The sequence below is a fragment of the Fopius arisanus genome, unplaced genomic scaffold (assembly GCF_000806365.1).
Source record: "Fopius arisanus strain USDA-PBARC FA_bdor unplaced genomic scaffold, ASM80636v1 scaffold00031, whole genome shotgun sequence".
Classification (NCBI taxonomy): Eukaryota; Metazoa; Arthropoda; class Insecta; order Hymenoptera; family Braconidae; genus Fopius; species Fopius arisanus.
Window position 1 is genome coordinate 845,311 of NW_011887770.1, and position 16,575 is coordinate 861,885.

General features: G+C 39.7%; 3 protein-coding genes across 5 annotated transcripts; 2 read left to right on the forward strand and 1 right to left on the reverse strand.

Annotated features, from left to right (window-relative positions):
- Positions 1-577: 577 nt before the first annotated feature.
- Positions 578-2,865, forward strand: Vps52 (vacuolar protein sorting 52). 2 transcript variants are annotated; one of them, XM_011303344.1, is made up of 3 exons: positions 578-1,493; positions 1,550-1,858; positions 2,102-2,865. In XM_011303344.1, exons 1-3 carry the CDS (start codon positions 690-692, stop codon positions 2,756-2,758), a joined length of 1,770 nt encoding a protein of 589 aa, XP_011301646.1. In that variant the 5' UTR covers positions 578-689; the 3' UTR covers positions 2,759-2,865. The 2 variants fall into 2 exon arrangements, with proteins under 2 accessions (XP_011301646.1, XP_011301645.1); XM_011303343.1 differs by having other exon boundaries at positions 1,550-2,865.
- Positions 2,866-2,990: 125 nt separating this feature from the next.
- Positions 2,991-16,209, forward strand: LOC105265709 (SUN domain-containing ossification factor). Of its 2 annotated transcripts, XM_011303357.1 has the most exons (4): positions 2,991-3,427; positions 3,792-3,990; positions 4,080-4,198; positions 11,839-16,209. In XM_011303357.1, exons 1-4 carry the CDS (start codon positions 3,375-3,377, stop codon positions 15,347-15,349), a joined length of 3,882 nt encoding a protein of 1,293 aa, XP_011301659.1. In that variant the 5' UTR covers positions 2,991-3,374; the 3' UTR covers positions 15,350-16,209. The 2 variants fall into 2 exon arrangements, with proteins under 2 accessions (XP_011301659.1, XP_011301660.1); XM_011303358.1 differs by lacking the exons at positions 2,991-3,427; positions 3,792-3,990; positions 4,080-4,198 and adding exons at positions 6,818-7,314; positions 11,208-11,528.
- Positions 7,812-8,986, reverse strand: LOC105265708 (uncharacterized). Its single transcript, XM_011303356.1, has 3 exons — positions 8,705-8,986; positions 8,447-8,620; positions 7,812-8,141 (listed from the first exon to the last, which is right to left on the reverse strand). Exons 1-3 carry the CDS (start codon positions 8,795-8,797, stop codon positions 7,932-7,934), a joined length of 477 nt encoding a protein of 158 aa, XP_011301658.1. The 5' UTR covers positions 8,798-8,986; the 3' UTR covers positions 7,812-7,931.
- Positions 16,210-16,575: the final 366 nt, after the last annotated feature.

Sequence of the window (16,575 nt, forward strand, 5' to 3'; positions counted from 1 at the left end):
TCGAATTTTCAAATTTCAGTGAATACCTCCTCGATTTTCATGCTCTTCTGATACTTTTTCAAAAATTTCGAATTTTCAAATTTCAGTGAATACCTTCTCGATTTTCATGCTCCCCTGATACTTTTTGGAAAATTTCGAATTTTTCAATTTCAGTGAATACCCCCTCGACTTTCATGCTCCCCTGATACTTTTTGAAAAATTTCAAAATTTCAAATTTCAGTGAATACCTTCTCCATTTTTATGCTCCTTCGATACTTTTTTTGAAAATTTTTCATTTTTAAATTTCAGTAAATACCAATTTCGTAACACATAAAATAAAATTCACCCAGTTGACTGGTTCTTCTGACTGCTACTGAGGCAGTTACCGAGTCAGCTGACGAGACGACACCCCCATTGCATGTGGCGCCCTCCCTCTCTTGGGGTGCAGTACTACGAAGCCGCTGGTGTCACTCAAACCCCCAGAACTGAGCCTCTACTTCAGTCAATCCTCTTTGATCTACGTCATCCTCACGCCTTCCAAGTCCTGGGGTAAGTACTAAAAATCATCTTCATGTTCCCGGCCTTCACCCAGGTCGATCCTCTATCATTGTTATAATCTCGTGACTAGTGTTTACTTGTCATACTTCAGAACACTCCTCAATATGTTCATAATAGATTGAATAAAAAATTGGTGAAGTGAATTAACTAAAATGGAGACGATTAATAAACTCGAGAGTGATATATTCGACGAGAGCGAGCAGCTGCCCCCGGATCTCGAAGATGACGTTGTCCAGGAGGTGCTGAGAACTGGGACTGACCTTCGCCAGTACTCGAGACAAATTGAGAAAGAGCTGAAGGAAGTGGAGAACAAGAGTATCCAGGATTACATAAAGGAGAGCCAGAATATTGCAAGTTTGCATAATCAAATTGCTGCATGTGATAATATCCTAGAGAAAATGGAGTCGATGCTGATTGGATTTCAAACGGATCTGGGGAGCATCAGCACGGAAATATTGAACCTTCAGAGACGTTCGATAGCCATGAGTCAACAGCTGTCAAACAGACAAGCCATCAGGGGCCCATTGAGTCAGTTCATCGAGGATATGACTGTCCCAGAGTCTTTGATTACAGGAATCATGGAATGTCAAGTTACAGACAAGGACTTTCTCATTCACCTGCAGACCCTCAACCACAAAATCAATTTTATCAAGGAGCAGAGCTTCAAGGACGCGAAATCAACCCTCGACGTCCGGGACATTGTCGATAAATTGAAAATAAAAGCAATGGCTAAAATAAGAACTTATCTTCTCGAGCAGATATACAAATTTCGAAAACCCATGACCAATTATCAAGTCCCCCAGAATAACATGCTGAAATATAAATTTTTCTTTGAATTTATCCTCGCGAATGAGAGAAATGTTGCTGAGGAAATTTGTGGGGAGTATGTGGACACGATGAGTAAAATCTATTACTCGTACTTCAAGAGTTACTCATCTAGACTGTTGAAACTACAGGTAAATAATAAAAATAATAAAAAATAGAGGATCATTTAATTTTTGATTAATTCCAGTTTGAGGAGAAACCATCGAAGGACGACCTGATGGGAGTCGAGGATAACGTGGGTAGGGGAATATTTCATAAAACAAGTCTGAAGCACAGGGGAACTGTTTTCTCGATTGGAACGAGGGGTGAAGTACTGGGTTCACAGCTGGAGGAGCCCATTATCGTGCCCCACACAGCCTCCAAGACTCGATATCACTACGAGGCGCTCTTCAGGAGTGAGCAGTACGCCCTGGTGGACAATGCCTGTCGTGAATATCTCTTTTTAACAGAATTCTTCAAAGTCAGAGGATCCCAAGCAATGGACATATTTAATCAGGTGATGGGAAGCACTGTAACCCTCATGCAGAAAAATCTCCAGTCCTTCGTGGACGACTGTTACGACACGATAGCCCTATTCCTGTGCCTCCACTTGGTCATGCGATACCAGATGACGTGTCACAAACGAGCTGTCCCAGCACTTGATAAATACTGGGACAATTCAAAATCCATTCTTTGGCCTAGATTTTATACTATTTTCACGTTGAATATACAGAGTGTCAAGGATTGTGATCCCTTGAAGTTTCAGAAGGAGACTGGACCTCATTATATCACCAGGAGGTACGCGGAATTTTCAGCGGCAATGGTGGGCGTCAGCGAGGGATTCCCTAATGAGGGTGCAACTCAACTTCTAGCTGAGCTTCGAGAAGCTGTTCAGTGTTATCTACTGCGTATGGCTGCAATTTTTACAAATCGAATTCAACAATTAGTATTTCTCATTAATAATTATGATCTAGTGCTCGGTGTACTCATGGAGAGAACGAGAGATAACTCGAAAGAGGCCGAGAGTTTTCGTGAGCAATTGAACTCTCGTTCATCCGAATATGTCGAGGAGGTGCTCTCACCCCATTTTGGTGGGATAATTCAGCTGGTCAAGGAGTCCGAGGCTATGATCGAGAAAGGATTGACTGATGATTTAAAGCGACAAGAGCCACGTGCATTCGACCTCGTCAAGTCATTCACCAACAACTGGAAACACTCACTCGAGGAGATAAACCGCGAAGTTTTAAAATCATTTCCAAATCTGGTACTGGGAGCTGCACTTGTACAGAGAGCTATGACACAACTCGTTCAATATTATCACCGATTGCATAAAATTCTACCAGCAAATGCCAGAGTACATCTCACCAATATCCACCACATTATGGTAGAAATTAAAAAATACAAAACTAATTATTGAATTTATTGTAAATACCACAATTCATCGACCAATGAATTTTAGCAATGATAAATTTTTTATTGAGAAATCGGTAAAATCAAGTGAATTGTAAAAAATAATCTCTCAAAATGTGATTTAATCAACAATTTTAATGATTTAAAAATATATAATTAATTCTGAGCAGTCAATCATTATTTTTCAAATGATCATAAAAGAATATGAACATCAGCTGATTTCCCCTCCCCCGCGGTGCCACGCCATTTTCTGGAATTGCCACATTCTTCTGACGAAATGCCGCGCACAGTTAAAACACCAGCACAAGAAAAAATTCCCGAAAAAAACGACTAAATATCTAATAGTGTCATTAACCCCGAATTACTCCGCTAAACAGTGAATTCATCGTGCGCGGTAAAAAGTCGTTGGTAATCTGTTTTTTCCCCTCAGTCAGTGACACACGTCAGTTCGAAGCGGATGATCCGCACCATCGGATCTCCAATAAACGATTGTTTATTAAAAATTCCAATTCTACGAATTTTTTTACTTTTCTAATCGAGTATCAGTGAATGTGAAGTTGTTAAAATCGTGAAGTTAAGAGTGGAGATAGCACTGAGGGTTATCATGACGTTTTGGAGGTAGGATGAAGCTCTTCCGCGTTTACTGGACTCTTCTCCTCATATCAGTGGTATCCAGGTACTAAAAAATATATTTATCATGGTTTTACGGTATTTTTTTGGGTTATTGGGGCTGGAGGAGGAATTTTGGGGGGAATTAACAGAAATGGAGAGCTTTGAGGTTAGGGAAGCCCCGGGGTCTGGGATCTGTGACTGACGTGGTCGTTTCTTATTGATTCTACAAACGAATGAGGGAATTCAATGGGAAATTGGGGAAAATAATATTTGGAGAATAGAGAGGGGGGTATTTTTCGATCTAGGCGTGTAATTTCTTTGAAAAATAGCGGAAATTGTTGAGTTGCTCGATTTTTTCCTTATTGAATCCAGGAATTATTCAGATTTTTGTAGAAATCTGATTGTTTTGTTGTTTGATTTGCCGACAGCTTCCTTTTGTTCATAATCGTAGCCTCTGAGGGCACTCATGGACCCCTGCAGAAACACCAGGTCGGTAAGACCAAGGTGAGGGACAATATCACAGTCCAGGAGGTACCCGGGGATATTCTCGATACTCTCAATATCCTACGTGAGAAAAATTACGTGGATGCACTTGACAAGACTGATAACACCCGAGAAAACTCTCAGGTAATGATTTGAGATTAATCCCAAATATTTCAATGACTCCTGAAAAAAAATCCCTTGACTTTGTCAGTGAATGAAAAATTATCTTTCAGGATGAAAATGCAGCTTTGGAGGACTCACAAGCTCCAGAGGCACAGAACGATGAGAATTCGAGGGAAAAATTGGATTGGATCAATGAGAGTCTCACACAACAGCCGAATTTGTCGCAGGGGTGAGTCTTAATAGAAAACCATTATTATCTACCGAAAGCGAAATTGTCCGTTGAATTGCGTTATAAAAATTGGCAATAATTCATGGACCTTCTGCGTCATTCGAATTATATTGGAAAGTTTCCAAAAAATATTATTGCGAGCGTCCCCATGGAAAGGGCTACCTTTACCATTATGGAGTCGGAGAAGAAATTCCTCAGGGAATTCGATGGAATAATTGTCATTAATCAATACAAGGAACCGCTCGGTTCAAAATACATTGTAGCTGAGGATGGAATTACCCTCGCATTCAGTTCACTGCGACAATAATCCGAATTCCATGGAGATTACGTCAATGCCTCATGTGACCTCAATTGAGTCACGTCATTTGATAATTTTTTTTTAATGCATTCCTTCGCTGCAGGTGCATTTAGATAACACTTCATTTTCAAAATTCAAATCTTACGCCTATTACTTTTTTTTTCGAGGAAAATCATATCTAAACGCAAATGAGAAAATTATCCTCAGATCGTGAATCTAAACGCGAAGAAAAATTCTTCTAGCTGGCGATGGGATTCCTTGAATTTTAATTTCCATTTTAATTATTCAAATTCATCGATTAAATTCGCAATGAAACGTAATTGAGAATAACTCTTGATTATCCTTTCGCTGTTATCGGGGGTCACGAATCGATCATCGACTGGTGACTGGCGCACGTTTTTCAAACTAAATATAGAAATTCGCATGCCCAGACGAAACGTTTTTCTGCAGCACGTGGATATGTAACGTATCTATTACGGTCTCAAATATCGTGAAACCTGTTTGTGGACAGGTGTGGGGGGAATAGTGAACCCTGAATTAGTCAATTAGAAAACATCGAGTTGAAATTGATCATTTAAAATTCGCTGAACTCTCCCCCCAAGAAAAATGCTAAAAAATATTCCAGAAAATGAGCAAATGCTGGATTAAAAATTTGTGATGTAACCTGTCATACAGATTTTACAATAAATGAACCGCGTAGTTGAATGTGCCAGCAATTCAAGGAAGTTCAATGTCAGTAACCTTCGGTAGACGTGTCTTTATCATTGAACTTTCCTTTTTCCTTGCACTCGTGCGTTATATTCTTGGAGTAGACATTTATAACTACAATGAGTCTACAGAATTGGTAATGACTTAGTATCTTTTGAGGCCAATTCCCTATTCATTCGTATTTCTTTTTGATTCGTATTGCTTCTGTAAATTCTAGTGGAAGATATTTTTCTTTTGGTCAGTCGGTCGTATTCTGAAGTATTGATCATTTCCTCCATCATTCTGGCATTCCCTTGCGGATTATCATGTTTAATGAGATTAGTTATAAAATTCCCCGACTTGTCGATCGTCAGAATTTTCATTTGCGCGCAGGGAAGCCCCTGTCTGTTTATCCAGATGTGACGGACATGTGTGAATAGAGCAATAATACAAGAATCCGGTTGACTAAAGTCAAGGTCATCGTGAAGCCTCTAGTTTCTCATGCGTTTTTTTCTCGTCATCGTAATCTATACACCTGGCGCCGGAAAATTATCCAATTCTATCTAATCAGATTGTTTTTTGGCTTCTGTCGGTGTTTTTCTCGTATTGATTTTGAATTTCTAAATGGATAATATAAATTCAACTCAGATTGCAGTAGAATTTCTCACAATCTCCCACAACATCTGAGGAATGATTGAATTGATGGGGTCATCCAATAAGAATTAGAAAATTCATCACTAGGACTTGTATCCTACAAACGTATTTGGTAGGGAACGGGTTGCCAACCAGTTTCAATGTGTCAGATGATTTCCCGTCCCTGATTTTTCGCTCAAAGAGAAAAAAAAAAAATTCACGCTATCTGGGGCAGAGCTGTCTCCATCCGCTGAACTCTCGTGAATATAATCAACCTGTCGAGGTGCTAAATTGATGGTTTATGAATCATTTTCTTGTGGATAAATATCGATGCCTTGTATTCGATTGGATTCATTTTTTTCTTTTTTGAGAAATAGTTCGAGAAGTCATTTAGATGAATTAATCGTACCTACAGCAACAGAATTAGTCGAGTCACGATAATCCGTTGATATCCACTGAATTATTGTGTCTGAAAGGAGTGATTGAAATAACATCGTACAGTTGTTGATTCAAATTAAATCCACGTCACTGTAGGCATCTGTGTTGACTGGCTGCATTATGATTAATTACATTCTTTAAAATATCTGCATTTCATTTCGCAGATGCGAAATGAGTGAATTAAAATGATGAAATGATTCTCTTCATTATTCACACACACCAGAGGCTTCATGATCAATCATGTTCTAAACTCAATTAGAAATTATAATGTTGATCAATCATAATTAAAAAAAATTGTGATAACAATTTACTTTCCCCTATTCGTAGTTCTTTTTGATTCGTAGTTCTTTTTGATTCGTATTGGTTTCGCAATTTTTTCTTTTCAAGGAGTATCTTTATTTTATGTTCTCCACTCTCCCTTTGATGAATTTCTTAACGCATATTGAAATCACTGAGGAAAATATGGCACACGCCCATTGGCAAACGAGACTCAAACCCCTCCACCCCATATTGCGGTTCTCTGTACTTCCGACTAGCTCTGCTTTCAGTCATCCTAGCGGCGCTCACCAAAGCGGCCACTGCTTATCAGACCACTGCTAGATGAATAATGCAACGTGCTCTTATCATATTCCGGTGATTATCATTTCCGCGGTGGAATCTCCAGTTTTTTGAAATCATTCGAGATGCCGAAATTCCTCAGTGTTGGAAATAAATTCACATAATCACTTTCTGAGTGAAAAAAAAATTGAAATCTTGGACAGGACATCGTTGGCTAGTTGAAGTATCGATATGCTCAAGTCTTGCAAAAATTAATGAGCGATAAAGTGGCTGCAATGTTATTTTTTTTCTGTGGAACTCAAATCTGTTGTTTGTGAGGAGGTGATGTAAAGCGTTGAAATTAGTGCCGCGATAATTCCTGATAATGCGGGTAACGTGACAGTTTGATGGACAAATAGACGTGAAGGCTTATTTTTTTTGAGGAATTGGAATACTTCTGACCTTGTGGGGTATTGCTTTTTGTTGGACTTGCGTTGTTATCCCGTTCTTCATGATTACAACCGTTAGTTGATTTATGTTTTCCACGTGATTTGCACAGCTGTTTATTAAAATTGGAAAAAGTTAAAAGGTGGTTGTCATCTAGGTTGCGGAATAATTATTATGTTCATTGGGATTACTTGATGGTTTAATCTGTAGAAATCGTTCATTAAATCGCGTTGGAATAACTTGTAAAAAATTTCAAAGATATTAAAAATTTTTCAATGAAAAAAATTTACCGAATCCTTTGCGATTAATAAAATTTAATTCAAGTTCATGAATAAATAATTGCATTATTTTCCCTCCAGGGATGCAACATAATACAGATACTCGGGTCGCTTATTTTCTATTTTTGTTTTCAGTTACTATTTTAGAATGAAGCATTCTAATGCCCCAGAAAATAGTACTGACACAGGTGGTTACCCTCGCGGTTGAATAAATCGTTAATTCCCCCTCCATTGGTTATTTAAAATTCATTGAACGCTAATTGAATTTCTTTCGATCGCCAATAAAATTGTGGGCTCATAATAAAAAAATTTTGATTTATTGAAAAAATACAATTATGCTCGGAGCACTAAGGAAGCACGTGAAATTAATAAAAAAATAAATCATTGCGTTATCGATACAATTGAATACTCCATTTCAACTCTCCTCGTATTTATTCGTTAGATAAAGATCGAGGATGAAAACAGCTGATGCAAAAATAGCGAAAATACCACTGGCCAGCATTTGGGCCAGGTACTGCTCTATGTTGTGCCCAAGGTGATTGCGGTCCCATTGAACGTAATTATGAAGTATCACTATCCCAGCCCCGAGGGTTAAAATAGCTCCTAGTGCGGTAAAGCTCATTGCCTGAAAAAATAATCCACATTTTTTATTCTGTCATTTACACCAAATTATACACCCCTAAATTTAATTAATGCACTGTACCTAAAGAAAACATTTAGATATTCTTATTTTCTGCGCGATCACATTATCACACGTCCCAAGATTTTATGGGAAAACGGAATATCAATGCCTGATAAATTCCGCGTTTTGCACAATAAAATTAACCGGCGAAGTGATAAAGTGTGACAGTGGAATTTTATCGTTCCGCGAAATATCGATTGATAAGACTGAGAATTTCATGAGAACTCCACGAGAGGAATCTTTCTTACCATATTTTTCACCATTTTCTCACCGCACAGATAACACAATATTACAATAGCGTTGATCATGATGTAGCCGCAGAGTGCTAGGTAAATGAGCCCCTTGCAATTATTATCAGTCATCATTTGCTTTCCATGATTGATAGGATCGATGATCAATCCCAGGGAAATAACACAGAATGCCTGGCGAGCAAATAAAATCGTTACTAAAATATATTAGCGTATAATTCCGTCTTGATTAGTAGTACGATAAATAAAATAACGTACAAGTTCAATAATTTTACAGAAAAAGGGCGAATCCCTGAGGTAGCCTCGGAGTCTTGTGCAAAAAGCTGGTGGGGAATCACTATCTTGGGCCATTTTTATCAATTTATTCCCGGATATATATTACCACCACTGAATCTCACTTTAGAATAAAACAATAGGTCAGAATTACGGTTCACTGAATGATAAAAAATAATGTCCACTGGTATTTGTGATGCTCTACCAGAGAATCTTCGGACTCAAGTGTCAGGAATACGAGACGGGGCGTTTTCTGTCATAGTTTAAGTCCCCACTTTCACGGCTATGAGTTCAGAAAAGCCTAAGTGCACTTAATTCGTAATTGGGGTAATTCCCACGTAAGCGATCTCGGGTCACAGTCGAAATGACCATGTATCCAGTTTTATTTTCAAATGTTACGTCCTCTGATTTTGCTCTAAAAAAAGACTCAGCTGATGTCACTGAATTCTTCAATATTAACAGTCACTTTGCATTAATTTTGTATCTCTATTGACAGATCAGGAAATTATTGGCAATTATTTTTATTGTGATGGGTTAATGAGTTTATGATTAAATAGTAAATGTTAAAAAAGGAAGGAAATATGGGAAAACGTGGGCTGGTCTTTTTGGTATGTCTTCTTTCATTAATTGACACATAGAGTGAACCGTGAAAGCTCTTCCTCTCATTCCTCATCATTCAATCAATTGCTTTCTCTCCGTTTACGGTTTGACGTTAGGAATACAATATTTTTTTCAAGAAACATGGGAGAGCCTCTTCGTACTAATATAAAAGGTCCATAATATCACGAGCAATCTCTTTCTCCCCTGATTTATTATCCTAGATCAGTGTGATAGTCGCGATCTATATTTCTCCAACTTTTCCCGATGAAAGATCACTAAATAAATCGATAAATCCATAAACAATTCATTTATTCATGCAATATCAAGACCAGAAAATACACAGGTACAATAATTAAAATTCTTTCACTTCACATAATTAAATTCAATTGAGGAGAAAAATATCTTCACAATAAAATACTCGTGCACACAATTGTGGGGGCAGTGGGGTGATTTAATTACACTCTACGTGAGTGATAATTGAGAGTGGAATGGAATTTTTTAATGGCCACTAGACGTGGGATGCGGTATCCGGAACAAATTCTATTTCCGAAGTAAATAAACATTAACCAGCCAATCGCTTTCAGGATAAATTAATTATTCCAAAAAATATCAATAATTTTTTATCCCAATGACTTATCCACCTGGAGTGAATTAACCTATGCAAATCGAGCGGCTACTTATATTGATCACAATTGCATAAATAATTCTTATAAAAAAAAAATCATTCATAAACCCCGTGGAATTCATAACACACGTCTAGCTGAACAATTGGCTATAAAATGCCCACACGCAGATCCATGTGCAATGACTTCCGATCTGGAATGCTATTCCCGCCATAACTCTTGGGGCTATTTTTTAAAACCAATATTCTACATCTGATTTCGATTACTGTGGGCCCGTGGGTCGATTGTATTACCTCGCCCAAACAGGTTCACTCACATCCATCACAGGATAAAGTCGCTAAAAATGTAACAGTATGTGCGCGGGCGATCAGCATTTCACACTAATTTCACGTTGAATTTCAAGTGTCAGACATAAAATATCATTTCCGCAACTAAAATCCATTTTTTACACATTTTACAAACTATTTTATCACTCGGTAATTCAATTTTCATCGATTGTCATTGATTCTGTATCTATTATGAACAGAACGAGTTTATAAATAAATGGAAAAGGAGATAGCAACAATAGTAATGAGGAAGAAGAATAAACAAGTCATGTCTCGATAATAAAACGGTTTTAATCCCGATCAAGTCACGAGAGTTTCACCCTAGTTTTGAATTTCAAATATCCCAAACCAACATTTGATATCGCTAAAGCAACCGGTGAAAGCTCAAACGTAAATCAATTCGTTCGGATTCACTGACCTCTACAGTTCGAAAAAAAAAAAATGATATCCGTTGACATTGACGACAATTTCACATGACAATCTCAACATCCAATCAATTACTGGCGCCTGATAAAAATTCCAGTCCCAGCATAAACGCCTTATATCCTCCCAAAAAGACTATTCCAGTGCATTCTCCTTTGAAATCCATTGGAGATGAATTACGACAAGTCCCGACGACTTTCTATACCCGAAGAATGAAATTCACTCAGTACCAGTCATTAACCAGAAACCGGTAGTAGATCCCAGCTTTCCACCCCTCCCCCCCACGGGAATTGAAGCGTCACAGATTGATAAAACTCCCACAACATACTTTCATTAAATTCACAATTAATGGTTCCTCATTTTTTTCATCAAGAACATTCCGCTGGAAATTGAATGGAATTGAATTGAAAGAACCAACCGGACACCCAATAGATCATTAAAATTCAGAACAGTCGACACCTAGATGGCAATCACATAAAATCAACGATACATTTTACCACCTAGTTGTTATTGCAGACGGCAGGAGGTGTGTGACAGCCAAAAAATCATTATAAATATCACAACACCTGATAATTCTGTTATAATGACAAATTTGAGCAAGAGCATCACTCGTGTAGCAGTATGTGGCTCTGATAGATCTGAAAAATCGTGACACAGGGTGAAAGACAGGTCTGACATGTCAAAGGTCGTAACCAATGATTCAGGATGTTCCATTAAGTGGAATGAGGATAGCTCAAATTCTAAAGCATCATCATTCAGACAACTCATTCATGCTGCTGCCATTTATCTAGCTGTTGTTGGTGCATTGTGGTGTGTTCCCGCTTGTTTTTATAATCGGTGAGATCTCAAAAGAACTCATACCCAGGAAGCAATGAAAGGGAAATGTTAATAAATAAGATAATGAAATATTGAAAAATCCTGTGTGTGATTTTAGAATAATATGGTATTTTTTTATTACGCCTGATCTCATTTATCTGTTCATTTCCGTCCCTTTCCTCTTGCTTTCCACGTTCGACTGTTTTGATTATTAACAATCGAACTCCCGGTTCCGGCACATCATTTATCCTCATGAGATCATTAAACATCAATCCCAGAACTTTAGGGTATGATGATGCTCAGTCATTTGTCCTGATGCTTATGATTCCAGGATATCTGAAACGGGTCAATCCGTTGTCCTTACCCTCGTAGACACAGCCTCAGCCGAGCTCCACAGCTTGGCAGAGCCTCACTTGTCCTCCGAGACTCCATCAAGAACGTCATCCAAAAATTTAACAGTCGCGTCAAGATCTATAGACTCTGAAACCCCGATAACACTCTCATCGCCAGGAGTTGCACGTCCCCCCTCAGTATCAGCGCTTATCGCTGATGAAGGTCTCAATGGAACAGACCAGAAGGACCAATCACCTAATGAAACAGACCAAGTCCTGGTTGTCCGAGCAGATCAACGACTGGAAGGTGTCACTCCACATCCTGGAGACGCTTCACTCGAGCATGAAGTCCCAAAAGATCCTGAGGATTCACCTGAGGAGGTCATTCCGACCTCTGGTGAGCTCGAGGAAGGAAAACTCATCTCTGGAAGCCTCGAGGAGACAGCCCCGATCATTCTGGATGGTATCGTAGGTTCAGGGGCATCCGAGCCCCACGAGGACATTCCCTCCTTCAGCGAGTGGACTCAGAAGCGACTGGAAGAGGCCGAGAAGAAGAAAACCCATCCAAATGCTTCTATACAGAATCCCGGTAATCCGGGCCGTGGAATCGGCAACATGAAGGTAAGATCAAAGAATTACGCATCACCTGACTGCGGTGCTAAAATTGTTGCTGTTAATCCGGAAGCGAGAAGTGCAAGGAGTATTCTGGTATCGACGAGGGATGAGTACATGCTCAATACTTGTACATCGAGAGTTTGGTTTGTCGTGGAATTGTGCGAGGCTATTCAAGCTAAGAAAATTGAACTCGCCAACTTTGAACTATTCAGTTCGTCCCCAAAAGACTTGTCGGTTTACGTTAGTGATAGATTTCCAACAAGGGAATGGAGCCCTGTCGGCCAATTTACAGCTAAAGACGAGAGAGATATTCAATCTTTTGCTCTTCATCCCCACCTTTTTGGAAAATTCATCAAGATCGAGTTGCACTCGCACTACGGTAGCGAGCATTTTTGTCCGATATCTTTGTTTCGAGCTTATGGTACTAGTGAGTTTGAGGTATTAGAGACAGAGACGGATATTCAAGAGACTTCTCATAATGAGGACGAGGACGATGATGAAGAAGTGGCTGATAATGACGGGAGTGATTCATCGAGGAATCTCTTCGGGAGTGCCACTGATGTGGTTATTAGAATCGTTAAAAAGGCGGCGGAAGTTCTGGTGAAAACGGGCGATCCTGCCAAGAGCAACATATCTGATCAAGAGATCATTGGTCAAAATATGACAGCCTTCGTGAACTGCATGACACCGAGGTACACTATCCTCTGTAATAATTGCACTGAGGACAAATTGGCTAGAGTGTATCAGTTGCTGAGCTGTCGAATACATCATTTGGACTCGATCTTGAAGATTCCGTTTGTCATCCAAACGCTGCACAATGAACTCTGCACTTCTGTTGGTGTAGACGTCACAGAAGGATCGAAGAAGAAGATAGATCGTAGAATATCTTCGACGAGGGTTCAGGGCTCGGTTTTCGTTTCGGTGTTCTCTCCGGAATATATTATAGCTCTTTGCAACGTTTTGGCGATTGAAAACAGAAAATCGTTGGCGATCCCTTTCGAAGACTCTGGAACCACGAATGCAACGGAAAACGACACGGAGTCGCAGAAGACCTTGAAAGATAATACCCTACCTCAGATAATACCCACCTGTCTGCAGGATTCGGAAGGCATCAACTGCCGGTCAACAGCAGCGGTAACCAAACGGAAATTGGACTCGGTTGTTTTGGATGAGGTGAATGCTGACCTGAAGCTCGCAATTGAAATTGCAGCAACATCCGAGACGTTGGCCTCTCAAATAAAGCCGACGAAGACACTTGGTAAAGAGGAGATGAAGCGTGAGTCTTCCGTGCCGATTCTCGAACCAAGCAAGGACACAACTGAAGAGACAATGCAAGCAGAAGTTGTGACGACGCCATCGCCGTTGATAAACTCGGCGACGTCGTCGTTAAAGATTCTGGAGGAACCACCGATTATCACACCCCTAGATGGTACGACGCAGACGTATCTGCAGACGAGTTCCAGTCAGGAAAGCATGCCAGCTGAGACTCAGAAGAGTGACGAGTCCTCGGAGTCGATGCAAGTTAAGATGGAAGAGAGAGATGAGAAGGCTAGGGAGGAGGAGCTGAAGCTATCACCACAGGATCAACTGAGTCTTGATACTTTTCTTTCGGATTTGAAGGACCTGGACAGCGATTCATCGGGTTCTGCCAGCAATTCAGCTACTGTCACATATCCAACTGCCAGCTCAACTCCGCAGCAGAAGGAATCGGTGTTTTTGAGACTGTCGAATCGGATAAAGGCCTTGGAGAGGAACATGTCGCTCAGTGGTCAGTACCTGGAGGAGTTGAGTCGAAGGTACAAGAAGCAGGTGGAGGAGATGCAGAGGTCTTTGGAGCGAGCTACTGCGGCGATGGGTGAAGAGTTCAGAAAGGGAGAGGAGAGAGAGATGAAGAGGTTGGAGGAGATAACAGCTCTGAAGGAGGAGGTCAGTAATCTCTCGGAATCACTGGAGATGCTGCTGTACGATCACAACAGCTGGCGGAGCAAGCTGTCAACGTTTGGACAACACATTATCTTCATATTTGTGGAACTCGTTGTTCTTGTTATTATCATCTCATACTGTAGGCGGTCAAACGATCTTGAAGACGAGTTGCCGAAGGTGGAGGGCAAGGAAGTGACGAGGAGAAAATCTGCAGAGTCCATGAGCCCGAAGACTAGGAGTCGTAGACCCAGTGAAATCACTTCGAAGATCACGGGAAGTTACAGAGATCTGATGATCGACGATAGGGAGGGCTCCAGGAAGGAGACCAAGAGGAAGAGGAAGCGGGACTCACTCGCCAGATTGACGATGAATTTTGAATCGAGGGATACGAAGATACCGCTCGGGAGATCATCTTCGATTAATTGTGGCAGTTGTAGGAATTCTGATTTGAGGGAGGGATTGAAGAGACCGGATTCAGCTCCAGAGTCATACGGACGGAATCAGGATGGAGGGAGGGATGATGATGAGGGGAGGATCAATGGTGTACAACAGGTCGTTGACGACTACATGGAGAACTTCGTCGAGAGGTTGTCCTGTGAGACGAAGGACTGCGGGGATAAGGTCAATTCTTCCGGTGGCATTAGTATCTTGAAGAATCGACTGCACTCACCGTCTTTCATCAAGACAGCCCTCAAATCTAGGAGTCTGAGAGATAAGCAGAATAATGAAACCAAATCGGCACTATTGAGATCTGATAATTGGGAGTGGTATTCTAGGAACTCCGGGAGCTCGAGGTCGGATCAGGATAGTCCTCTTGGTATGCATTATGTTGATGTATTGAGGAGCCGAAATGGCAGCTCTACCAATGGCCATGGGGTCAGTGACGACTCGGGGAGTGGCAGCAACACTCCGACTCCAGGGAAGAAGAAGAAGGAGGGAGGATTCAGGAAAATTGTCAAAAAGTTTTTCTGATTTTTGTAAATTATATTGGGGGATAATCTCAGAGGTTTTATACTTTTGCGAGGAATTGCTCTTTTTTTTTTTCCTTTTTTTTGGACGTTTTGCTTTTCAAGGGGCGGTCAATTTTTTTTTAGGGTAGATAGGAATCAATTTTTCCACCGTTGAAGGAACGTCGGTTTAACCAAAGAAAATCGGGAGTTGGGGAATTGATAGTGAAAAATTTGGATTGACCAATGCGGTTTTTTGCAGGGCTGGGGAAATTATTTTTCATTCTTTGAGAATCGAGGGGAAATGATATTTGGAGTAGGTGTTTTAAGGTGATTAAATAGTCTGTATTTAAACGTAATTTTTTCTAAAAAAATTAGACGAAAAATCATTTCCCAATGGTCTTCCCAGCACAGTAACGCACAAAATACCGATCATGCTTTTAAAAATTATGTCACTCATCGCCCCCCAGTCGTTGTAAACCCATTAGTAAAAAAATAAAATTACGTAACCGTAAATTGAAGGTGAATCAGAAAACGACAGATATCAGGACTCAACGATGCGTCCTAAATACTTATGTGCATTTATTGAATATTCATTGTATCAAATGAATTTTTAATGTTAAATCCGATGTACGAGGTACATCGGACTCCATCAATGACGAATTGAAAGTCAAAAACTTTTATTCGATCTAGAGAAACAACTGTTCTTTAGATTTTTTAGATCACTGATAAATTATTCGCAGACGGTCTTAATTGCCATAGAGATCGCTTTAACGACAAAATTTAAGAGATATGTCATGTATCCTAGTCGATATTTAATAGGTCATATCGTGAGACGTATGATTTATAAGCCCCCCCCCACCGAGTTTGTCAATTGATTTTTGTAAATAAAAGAGAAGCCACGAGGGGTCTAATAAATTCGTTAATTTTACTTAATTTTATTGTATTAAATTAAATATAGGCTAGTTTAATTATTTATTACTCTCTGAGGCTGTTACCTAGTTCAATGATTATTTTTTTTCCATTAATTTCATTATATTTATAAACACTGGGTAATAGTCATCATTTTTTTTATGTAGGAATTGTTTATAGTGATGAATTCGTATTATCAAGAGTATTTTGCTTTTTGCGAGTTGTTGAACGATTATCACGTCTAAAAAAATGGAATATACTCGGCCATGTTACGATAATTGATTGAATGCTTTGTGCTGCGAAATATGGAGGTGATGGAATGAAACAATAAAGTTGCCA

Coding starts and splice junctions, on each gene's coding strand:
- Vps52 (XM_011303343.1), top strand. CDS start 690: ATGGAGACGATTAATAAACTCGAGAGTGATATATTCGACGAGAGCGAG. Junction 1,494..1,549: donor CTAGACTGTTGAAACTACAG/GTAAATAATAAA, acceptor GATTAATTCCAG/TTTGAGGAGAAACCATCGAA.
- LOC105265708 (XM_011303356.1), bottom strand. CDS start 8,797: ATGGCCCAAGATAGTGATTCCCCACCAGCTTTTTGCACAAGACTCCGA. Junction 8,621..8,704: donor TCTGTAAAATTATTGAACTT/GTACGTTATTTT, acceptor TTTGCTCGCCAG/GCATTCTGTGTTATTTCCCT. Junction 8,142..8,446: donor AGAAAATGGTGAAAAATATG/GTAAGAAAGATT, acceptor TTATTTTTTCAG/GCAATGAGCTTTACCGCACT.
- LOC105265709 (XM_011303357.1), top strand. CDS start 3,375: ATGAAGCTCTTCCGCGTTTACTGGACTCTTCTCCTCATATCAGTGGTA. Junction 3,428..3,791: donor CTCATATCAGTGGTATCCAG/GTACTAAAAAAT, acceptor ATTTGCCGACAG/CTTCCTTTTGTTCATAATCG. Junction 4,199..11,838: donor CAGCCGAATTTGTCGCAGGG/GTGAGTCTTAAT, acceptor TTATGATTCCAG/GATATCTGAAACGGGTCAAT.